Source organism: Phodopus roborovskii, unplaced genomic scaffold (assembly GCF_943737965.1).
Source record: "Phodopus roborovskii unplaced genomic scaffold, PHOROB, whole genome shotgun sequence".
In the NCBI taxonomy this organism is placed as follows: Eukaryota; Metazoa; Chordata; class Mammalia; order Rodentia; family Cricetidae; genus Phodopus; species Phodopus roborovskii.
The window spans coordinates 776,678-788,025 of NW_026125489.1; the positions used below are offsets into that span (position 1 = coordinate 776,678).

At 43.6% G+C, this 11,348-nt stretch overlaps 2 protein-coding genes across 5 annotated transcripts in view; one reads left to right on the top strand and one right to left on the bottom strand.

The window, feature by feature from the left end:
• Sarnp (SAP domain containing ribonucleoprotein) overlaps positions 1 to 7,835 on the bottom strand; it is a 48,187-nt gene extending 40,352 nt beyond the window's left edge. For 2 of the 4 annotated variants that reach the window (XM_051176022.1, XM_051176019.1), the window contains exons 1-2: positions 7,680 to 7,773; positions 5,154 to 5,206 (exon numbers count right to left, since the gene is read on the bottom strand). Coding sequence is in view for 1 of the 4 variants with exons in the window: in XM_051176021.1 (XP_051031978.1) it covers positions 7,680 to 7,715 (36 nt within the window). In the remaining 3 variants the exon portion in view is untranslated. Of the gene's footprint in view, positions 1 to 5,153; positions 5,207 to 7,679 lie in introns of all 4 variants that reach the window. The other 2 variants (XM_051176021.1, XM_051176020.1) reach the window with 2 other exon arrangements.
• Positions 7,836 to 7,941: 106 nt separating this feature from the next.
• Positions 7,942 to 11,114, top strand: Ormdl2 (ORMDL sphingolipid biosynthesis regulator 2). The gene is made up of 4 exons (XM_051176026.1): positions 7,942 to 8,107; positions 9,200 to 9,374; positions 9,543 to 9,694; positions 10,584 to 11,114. Exons 1-4 carry the CDS (start codon positions 7,971 to 7,973, stop codon positions 10,717 to 10,719), a joined length of 600 nt encoding a protein of 199 aa, XP_051031983.1. The 5' UTR covers positions 7,942 to 7,970; the 3' UTR covers positions 10,720 to 11,114.
• The last annotated feature ends 234 nt before the right edge of the window (positions 11,115 to 11,348 follow it).

Below are 11,348 nucleotides of genomic sequence, written 5' to 3' on the forward strand. Positions count from 1 at the left end.
AAAGATTGGAAATCCTTCCTCATGAGGACTACCTGTAAGGAACAGAGCACACCTAAGAAATGCACGATATGCAAATGTAGGAGTAGGTAGCTCCTACTTAAGTGACTTAGGGGTCACAACCCTGGGGACCCAGGCTTCTGAGCTATGCACTTCCACCCATTCCACTGTTACACTGTCTTCATGCCTACTGGGCACACGCTTTCTAAATCTGTACAAATATATACTTACCAATCGCACAGACTTTAGAAGGAATAGTGCTGGGAAGTGACAAAACCAAGAAGACAACCACATCAGAAGTTTCAAAGTGCCTGTAACTCCAGCTATAGAGAATTTAACAACCTCTTCTTTCCTCCTGGGGCCTCTTTGGCCACCTGCATCACATGTACAATGCCCACACATAGACACATAATTTTTTTTTAAAAAAAAAAAAATTAAGTTTGCTGTGATATTATGTGTCCTAGGAATGTCAGAAACTGCACTCATGAAGTTAACAGGACTACCTAACAAGAACTGAACAAAGGCAACAATAAACACACTAACATGGACAAGACTAGGACCCTCAACACCACACAGACAACTACAGGCAACTAAGGAATGATCAGAGTGGGAGACAGTCTTCCCCCAGAGAAGGGCACAACTGATTATCAATACCAATGGTCAACCCTAAGAACATATAAGAAGCCGGGCACTGGTGGCGCACACCTTTGATTCTAGCACTCAGGAGGCAGAGGCAGGCGGATTTCTGTGAGTTCCAGGACAGCCATGGTGACATAGTGGGACCATCTCAAAAACAAAAAAACCACCCTGTTGGGGCTGGAGAAATGGCTCAGCAGTAAAGACAACTCACTGTTCTTGCAGAGGACTCAGGTTCAGTTCCCAGCACCTACATGGCTCATGACCATCACTAACTCCAGCTTCAGGGGATCCACCTCCCTCTTCTGGCCCCTAAGGGCACTGCACAAACATGGTGTGCATACATGCAGGCAAACCACTCATACACATAAAAATAAATATTAAGAAAAAGCAAAATGATAAGGACATTAGGTTTTCAGGGAAAGTTACCACCAAAATTAAGTATAGATTATACATAGCTGAAATTATAGATCTCTGATAAACTTTGTAATAGCTTTCCTGGAATGGATATACATACACTCTTTAAAATACTTGTGTTTGTGTTCATTTTCATGTGTAGAGATGTGCACATATCCTACCACAATGTAGAGATCATAGGACAACCCTAATGTCAGTCTATACCTTCTACCTTATTTGAGGCAGAGTTTCTCATTTGCCACTGCACTGTGTAATCCAGGCTTATTGGCCTGACAGCTTACAGCTTTAGATATTTTCCTCAATTACTTTCACCTTATATATTGAGGCAGGATTTCTCACTTGAACTCAGAACTTGACATTTTGGCTATTAGCTAGTAAATCTAGCTGCTAGCTTGCTCTTGGGATCCTCATATAAGGTGAAAATTGAGAAAAATATCTAAAATCCACCTTGGGACTCTGTATGTATGAATGCACACAATGTCCACTCACATACACATGCATACATACATGACAGATGGAGCTCACTAAGACAATGAGGCCACACTAAAAACAAGCTAGGTTTAAATTCTACCTTTACCACCTACATCTATACACTACTGGAAAGTAACTTATAGTCCCTATGCTTCGGGTTCCTATAAAATGGGAATACTAGAGCAAATTCTATAGGACAACTATGAAATTTAAACTAGTAAACTAAGCATAATGGCTCAGGCTTATTATAATCCCAGCACTCATAGGTAGAGGCAGGAAGACCATGAGTTTAAGGCCAGCCAGAACAACACAGAGTTCCAAGTCAACCTAGGCTACATAGCAAGGCTCTGGTTTTGTTGTTGTTGTTTCATCAAGACAGGGTTTCTCTGTGTAACAGCCCTGGTTGTCCTAAACTCACTCTGTATCCCAGGCTGGCCTCAAATTCACAGAGCTCCACCTGCCTCTGCCTCCGGAAGGCAGGAATTAAAGGTGTGTGCCACCACAGCCTGGCTTGACTCTTTTTTTGTTTTGTTTTCTAAAAAATACTCTCAAAAAAAAAAAAGGGGGGTGTCTCTTTTATTGAAACCTCATATTGTCTCTACATAGCTTTGGTTGTTCTGGAACTCACTATGCAGACAAGGCTGGCCACATGAACTCAGTAATTTATCTACCTCGGCTTCCAAAGTACTGAATTAAAAGTGTTTACACAAAGTAGCCTGATGATCTGAGTGCCCAAGTACCTACATAGTGGAAAGAGAATCCTGACATGGCACAACCCACCCTAACACACACACACACACACACACACACACACACACACACACACACACACACAGTAATTTAAAATTGGTTTTAAAAAGATGTGAGGGCTAAAGAGATGGTTCAGTGGTTAAGAGCACTGTTGGCTCTTCAAGAGGGCCCAGGCTTGATTCCCAGCACTCACACAGAAGTTTACAGCTGGTTTGTTCCACCAGCTGTACATCCTCTTCTGGCTCAGCAGGTAAAAAGTGTTCATCCGACATACCAGTCCAACAACCTGAGTTCTACCCATCGATCTCACTGTGGAGGGAGAGAAAAAATTCCCAACAGTTGTCCTTTGATGTCCACGTGTATGCCATGGCACAAGCAAGCCCATGTTCACACACTAACACACACACAATATAAATATAAAGTGAAAATTTTAAATAAAATTGTGAATTTTGGAGACAAGGTGCTTATTAGCTGTAATAAGTGAACTAGGGCATATTAGAACTAGGGCAAATCAATTACTATTTCAGGGCCTGTTTTTCTTTTGAAATGAGGATATAGAAGCATTTTACTTTACAGAGTTATCATGAGAATTAAACCAGCTAATTTAGTCATCAATAGGTGTTTGCCACATAGCAAATATGTTAGCAAATAAAGAACAAAATCATTCATGGTAGTTTAGGATGATAGTGTAGAATGAGGAGACTAGGAGAGATTAAAAAGTCCTCTTAGGCAGTATAGGAGAGTATCTATAATATAGTCCTAACCAGGCAAGTCTGTCCCCTAGAGCCCATCCTCAGAACATAAATTGATCCTATCAGGCTCTTCCTCAGATTTTCCGAAGCTTCCCTACCTATGCTATAGCTACGAAAAATAAAAATGCTCAAGGCTTGAGAGATGACTGAGTAGTTAATACACTGCTGCCTCCTATTGAACAAGTTACATCTCATATAATCCCAACACCTGAGAGGTGATGGAGGCAGGGGGTCATGAACTCTAAACAAGCATGGGTTATATAACAGGACTATTTTTACACACACACACATGCACATACACACAAATAAAAACTGCTTATACAACTTAAAAAGACTCTTGGGCAGGTGTGGTGGAGCATGCCTTTAATCCCAACACTCAGGAGGCAAAGACAGGTGGATCTCTGTGAGTTCAAGGCCAGCCTGGTCTACAGAGTGAGTTCCAGGAAAACCAGAGCAGTTACAAAAGGCTCCTTTTGTCTGAGTTAAGGGTCACCTTGAGACTAAGGTTAGTCTGAGCTAGAGAGAAGCCAGATCTCAACCTGCACAAAGAGAAGAGGGTGTAAAGAAAGCTTGGCAGGACTTGAGTTTTGACCCCAGAGCCTACATAACATCAGCTGAGGTAGCATGTAACCCTAGTACAAAGAGGTGAAGGAGATACAGAAGGATCCTAACAAGCTGAGAGGCCAACTGCCTGGCACAGGCGGCATGGAACAAGAGGAGATCCTGTCTCAAACAAGGTGGCAGGTAAAAATGGACACTAGAGACTGTCCTCTGACTTACACAATGTGTATGCCTGCATTCATACAAAGGAACACATACAAATTAAAAAACAAAAAACAAGAACTTTTCAAAGCCACTCCAATTTACTTTTATAGCCACAGTTTTACTAACTTTCCAAACTAGCAACAAAAATGTTTCATGTTTCAGTAACGCAAATACTTCAGTTCTCAGTACTATTATATACCTTCTAGTTCTCAGTACTGTAGAGTTCCTTTTATCATGATTAATTATAACTCTGGTTGTTACAGTTCAAGACAGTCTCAACCACAGTTCAGTCTTTCCAACTGAGTCAGAATGACTATACTGCCACAAGATTCATACATTTGCACTTGATATGGACTTAAATATCAATGTACATGTTTTTATCCTTCACACTTCAAAGCTATCTTTTCTCTGAACTAAAGTTAAAGTCCCAATTTATCATTATACAAATGAAAAGAAGGCCCGGTATTGGTGGTGCATGCCTTTAATCCCAGAGCTTGAGGTTGGCGGATCTCTGTTGAGTTCAAGCCGGCCTGGTCTACAGAGAGAGTTCCAGGACAGACTCCAAAGCCATACAGAGAAATCCTACCTCGAAAAAAAACCAATAGATAGATAGATAGATAGATAGATAGATAGATAGATAGATAGATAGATAAATGGAAAGAGCTTTGGTTTTTTGAGACAGGGTCTTTCCATGTCATCCTGGCTGTCCTGGAACTCACTATGTAGACCAAGCTAGCCTGGAACTCCCAGAGACCCACCTGCCTCTGCCTCCCAGTGCTAGAACTAGAGACTTGCACCACTATGACCAGCTTGGAAAGAGTTGATGGTTTTTGTTTTGTTTCTTTATTTTTCAAGACAGGGTTTTTCTGTGTTGAGCTTTGGCTGTCCTAGAACCCACTCTGTATACCAGGCTGGCCTTGAACTCATAGAAATCTGCCTGCCTCTGCCTCCCAAGTAGTAGGATTGAAAGTGTGCACCACCACCCAGTGGAAAGTGGTTTGTTGGTTTGTTTAAGGTAGTAAAAACTCTAAATCAGCTGGGTAACATGGCACCTACCTTTAAACCTAGCACTGGGAGTTGGAGGCAGGCAGATCTCACTGAGTTCTAGGCCAGTAAAAGCTACAATAGAAACTCTGTCTCAAAGATAAATGAAATAAAATAAAAACTCTAAGTCAATCCAAAAAGTCAGACTATTCAATCAAGATCAACATTATAGAGCCTAACATTTGTCTTCAAAGCCAGAATTTATATGGGTTCTTAACCAGAGGTCTACGGACTCCTCAGGGCTACAAGGTAATTTTATGGAGCCTCTTAACTCGCATGCAAAGTACTGTACATGCCTTTTTCTGGGGAGAGGGTCCATACCTTTCATCAGAGTTTCAAAGATATCTGTGACCTCCAAAAGTTTAAGAAGTGCTCTAGAGAAAAAGCAAAGACAAGCAAATGTGATTAAAGAGTAAGTCCTGCTTAGGCCCTCAGAACGCCTCAGGTGCTCTTACGAATAGACAGTACCTGAAATCAGGTCAGAAGACATTAGATGGGATTTAGTCAATCAAATGTAAATTTATTGGACTAACAAATATTAATATGATGGAAGGAGGAACTCCTTAAACAAATACAATATCCATAAAGGAAAGTCATAGAACAACTAGTGACTTACTCCAGGATTTCAAAAAGGGAACAAACAAGAAAATATCAGGTATCCCACTAATTTTTACCTAAAAATTAATTTCTGTGTGTATTTTGTAATATGTATAACAGTACAAAACTACAGAACTTATACAGGTAAATAAAATAGAGGCAGTTGCTAAATTTTTCTTACTTGTTCAAGTAATCATTTGGAAACCACTAATAATTCATTTCAGCACCATCAAGTTAACAATAACTAAACATAGAAATCCACTAATGAAGTTGAGAGTCCAATAATTAAGAAACATTATTTGCTGTCAAGAAGTGATGCCATCGGGACAGACTAAATTACAGGGACTTTTTCTACACACACACTTCACTTACACCTTTTAAAGCAAGACCAAAAAAAAATCAAGATTTAAAGTGTGTGTGTGTCACACAGGAACAGGTAGGTGCCTAGGGACACCTGAAAAGAGCATCAGATCCCTTGGAGCTGGTGTTCAGGTGGTTGTGAGCCACTTGACTAAGGTGCTGAAAACCAAACTCAGGTCCTCCAGAGGAGCAAGTGCTCTTAACCACTAAGCCATTTCTCCAGACCCAATTATCAAGTTTTATGAAAAAAAAAAAAAAAAAAAAAAAGAGAGAGAGAGAAGTTTTCAGGGCTGGAGAAATTGTTCAACAGTTAAGAGCACTGGCTGCTTTTTCAGAGGACCCAGGTTTAATTCTCAGCACACACAGAGACTAACAACTATCTGTAATTGAGTAGGCACACACAAACAAACCATACACACAGATAAATCTTTTTGAAAAATCATCACAATCCAACAATTAAAATAAAACAGCAACAAAATAAGAACAAAAACAAAACAAACAAAAACGGACTTGATGGTGAATGCCTTTAATCTCAACTCTTGGGGCAGATGTAGGAGGATCTCTGAGTTCCAGGTCAGCTAGAGCTACATAGTGACAACCTGTCTCAATAAATAAATAGAACAGTTCTTAGTTTTTACTAAGTTTGATTTGTACCAGGTTCCCTGAACCAAAACAACTAATGACAAAGTTACTTATGAAAACACAAACAATAATCAATTAACATAGCTTCTTCATTCTTCCTAAAAAAAGAATTACTGTCCTTACAGAATGGTCACCGAAATAGAAGTCTACATATAAGTACCACGACTACCAAATTTTACAACTCAAAATAAAGGTTCTATGGTTCAGAGTGTCACCAAGAAGTGACACCAAGGAGTGCTGGAGAAATGGCTCAGAGGTTAAGAGCATTTACTCCTCTTGTAGAGGACCCAAGCTCTGTTCGCAGCACCACGTGGGGCTGCTTACAACTGCCTGTAACTCCAGCTCCCGGCTCCAACACCCTCTCCAACCTCCTTGGGCAAGCATCACACATGCACACAGACACATACCCGTAAACAAGGAATAGATCTTAAATAAATAAATAAATAAAACCGGTGACAATAAGAGACCCAGGGTCCTTCCCTATGATAAAGACGACAAGCAAAATCCTAACGTTTGCAAACACAATTCACGTATTTCCAAAACACTACAGCTATACGTTCTCTTTCGGGGTGGGAAGGACAGCGAGGGCAGCGGGCTGAGAACCTCCTGAGAAAACTCAAAAAAAAAAAAAAAACACGTTAGGGCTGATGTGTCATTTTGCTAACTCTTGGAGCTGCCTCTGCCCCAGGCTTCCACCGGGCAAACCGATCTTGAGCAAAGCCTCTCCTCGGTTTCAAAACTCCAGTCCGGGGGCGTAACTCCACCCACTCAGAATGGAAACCTTTTCTGGGCTGTCCCGAACACGTCCAGGTAAACGTGCAAACGTGCCACTGTATGCTAACTGGGAAATCTCGGGTTTAGGACGACAGGTGAACAGTGTCAACAATCTGAGAAGAAAACGTAATTTCGGGTTCGCGTGGGCCACGGGGGAAGGGCCACTGACGTAATGCAGACCTAATGAGAAAGGCGAGCATAAAGAACAGAAGGCGCTCCAGGGCGGGTGGGGAAGGGTGATAGAAAATAAGACAATTAGAAGAGAGCCGAAACAGCGGGGAAAGAGAGCAGCGCGGTCCTGGGGAGGAACGGGGTCTCAGGCGGGCCTGAGGAGGGAGGCACAGAACACAGCAGCACCCAGGGAAGAAGTGCAAGCGTCTAGCACAGAGACACGTGGAGGGCGGGCTGCGCAGGGCCCCGTGCGGAACTCGGGCTCCAGAACAGCCCCGCTCAGCCTTGCCCGAGCAACGGTACCTTCAGCTTGTGGAGCTCCACCGTCTCGGTCGCCATCTTGCTGCGCCTCACTCCACCAGACCCCGGCGCCGGCCCCGTCCCCAGGAGCCTAGGCTCAGTCAACCAATCGCTGCCGCTCTTACTCCCACCTCTCACCAACGGCTCTCCCTATTGGTCAGTGGCGGCGTCGCTCTCACGCCTCTGGGCCGCTTTCCGAGGCTCGCTGAAAGGGTGGACCCGGGAGAGGGCGGGGCTCGCATAAGTAACGATAGCAAAGGCGGCCAATTGCACGGCCCACTGCAGAGCCAGCCAATGACTGGGGACGCCGCGGATTCTGTCCCACCAATAGGGAGAGCGCAGACGGCGAAAGGCGGCCACTTCCTGGAGACCACAGGTGTGAGCGCCCCGCTGTGCCCCAGCCGGACGGTCCGGGCTTCTGAAGCTGGCAGGTAGGGGCTGCGCGGAACTTGAAAAAGGTTACCGAGCGGAACTGATGGGAATATTGGGAAGGAAGGGCGGCGGCGAATACGAGTTCCCGTGAAGAGAGCCGCAAACTGACGTGCGAAAGTGGGACTCTGGGAGGAGCATGGGCGGACTCGGTACTAGATTTGGGGACAGGCAAGAGCAGGTAAAAAATAGGCATTACAGTTACCGTGAATTTAAATGCCAAAAGCGCCCCTAGAAGGGAGAGGGCTCTATTTCTTGAGGGACTGAGCTCAGATCCCTTCCTAGACTAATTTTAAAAAACTGGCTTAAGTTCTTGCTGCGCCCCACGCTTCTGGAGAGCTGAGGGTACCGGCTGTTGACAGACCATGAGGGTGAGAGACAGGAGAGACAAGCCCCAGTAAAAGATGAGGACTGGAGGTAGCGTGACTTCTTATTGGACCCTTGATTAACTGCATCACTTTCTTGCGGAACTCTGGGTGTGGGTGACATCTCTGATTCAGTAAGTTTCTCAAGAAAGGAAATTAAAAATACTCCCGATTTCTCTGGTGCTTCAAGTGAGTGTCACAGTCTAAGCTTACTGCTTCATGTTAGAGTTGAACTGTAAGGATCGGAGTAAAAATTACCAGGTTTCTATAGTAGTGAGGAACTTTTTTTTTCCTTAAAAACAAAACAAACCACTTGTGTGGGTATGCACACTAATAATGGCAGTTGTGGAATTCAGAACAGCTTGCAGGATCTCCTTCCACTGTGTGGGTCTTTACGCTTGGTGACCAATGCCTTCTCCAGCTTAGCCATTTCGAAGACCCTCTTGCTTTTTTGTTTGTTTTGGAGAAATAATCTGACTTTAGCCCAGGATAGCCCTCATGCCTCACCCTCCCAAGTACAGGATGACAAGCACCACACCCAGCTGCTTCATGTCTTCTCAAGTTTTAACGAAGTCTTCAGCTCCCCCCCCCCCTTTTTTATGATAGAGAAATTCTTTCATTCCCTAGAGTTCAGGGGATTTTGGCTTTTCAGGAGACACCAGGGAACCAGCTCAATCAGGGTTAAGAGGAACTTGAGTTGGACTCCTGCCTGACCCCTCATTGTGGTAGGATGAATGTGGGGGTGGCACACAGCGAAGTAAACCCCAACACTCGAGTGATGAATAGTCGGGGCATCTGGCTGGCCTACATCATCTTGGTAGGACTGCTGCATGTGGTTCTACTCAGCATCCCTTTCTTCAGCATTCCTGTTGTCTGGACCCTGACCAACGTCATCCATAACTTGGTGAGCACTAAACCACACCCTTGTACCCAACCCAGGTCTATCCCAACCAAAACAAAACAAAGTCACCAACTGTTTGGGAATTTATGTCTTCCTTTTGGGATCTTAGCGTAATTCTTGACCCAAAGAACTACTTTCTAGCCCTCATACTGTCCCTTTCCCTTTTCCCAGGCAATGTATATCTTCCTACATACAGTGAAAGGAACACCTTTTGAGACCCCTGACCAAGGAAAGGCTCGGCTTTTGACACATTGGGAGCAGATGGACTATGGACTACAATTTACCTCCTCCCGAAAGTTCCTTAGCATCTCTCCTATTGTACTGTGAGTCTGGGGGTAGAGGAAATGCTGGGTCAGAAGTGGCTCTATGGGAAATGGCTTGGTTGGGTGCTTACCATACAAACATAAGGACTTGCGTTCAACCCCCAGCATTTATGGGTGCCTATAATTCCAACACTGAAGAGCTGGAAGCAGGAAGATCCCTAGGGCTTGCTGGCCAGTCTAGCCAAAGAACTGCACTTCAGGGACCCCCCAAAAAAAAAAACTGCCCCCAAAACTATCACACATGAATTGAATGTGTACCTACACACATGCACGTGCGCACACACAGTACACTAGTCCTAAGTCTAAAGGGAATAGTACTATAAAGTACAAGATAATAGTCAAACATTCCTTGTTAGTTCCATGGTAATAAGGAAAGGGAAAAGGGACTGTAACAAAGCTCCTGTCTAAATCCAAGTGATTTTACAGTCCCCAAAGAAGCAAATAGGTAAAGGCAGAACTGATATTAAGTGTTAAAACTAATTTGAGGAAAGGAAGCAAAAAGGGCTCCAAAAGTCACACAGGCTGAAACAGCTTTGGCTGCCATTTGCAATTTATCATTAACAATTAGCAAACAGGGGTCAGGGATTTAGCTCAGTGGTAGAGTACTTGCTTAGCAAGCATAGGCCCTGGGTTTGGTCCTCAGCTCTTGGGGGGGGGGGGGGAGGGAAGGAGACAACATTAGCAAACAACTGATTTATAATCTCTAGTTAAAGATGCCTTCTGATTATACCCTAGACCTCATATTAAATACTGTTGAGTTAGCTAGAGAAGCTTTGAACTACAAAGGACAATACAACTAGCAATTCAAAATAGAAAAGAAAAGCACTGGAAAGGCATGACTGTGGGGCGGAAGACCAACCTTGTCACCCTTTTCTTTTTCTCTCCCTAGCTACCTGCTGGCCAGCTTCTACACCAAGTACGACGCTGCGCATTTCATCATCAACACTGCCTCACTGCTCAGCGTCCTGCTACCTAAGCTGCCCCAATTCCACGGGGTCCGTCTCTTTGGAATCAACAAATACTGAAAAATGGGTTGATAGCTCTGCAGGCACTGAGGGAAGGCACTGGAACAAAGAGACATAATTGTTTTCCCTTCTCCATACTATCTTCAAGTATCTTGGAAGCCTGAGAGATAAGACAAACCTATCTAAACTCCAAGAAGGAAGAAGTTGGAAAATGGGGTTCCTGGGCCCAGACTTAACAGGGTCGAGATTCTCTGAATCAGGAAAGGTAGACGAGGTTAAGGGCCACGCCACTCTTCTCTGTACAGCAAGAAGCCATCCACACTTGGTCAGCTTGTCTGGTGATTATGTTTTCCATGTTTTACAAACATACCACCTTTAAGTTATGTTTTGCTGTATATTTTCCTTAAAATAAAGTCTTTTCAGTTATGACTGAAATTTGATAAGCAAGAAGAATAGAGATGTTCTCATAATGCTGGGGAAGAAATGGAATTCTGACTCACCATAAAAAAAAATTAAGCAAATTTTTATCACTACTCCTTTGATCTAAAACAGGGTATCCTTCACTGTCAGCTAACGGCAAGGAAAGAATTCTTAAATAAGCAAAAAGTGCTCCTGAGCTAGGTGTGGAGGCACAGGCCTGTAACCAGCCCTCTGGAGGCAGAGGCAGAAGAATCACTGCAAGCTGGAGG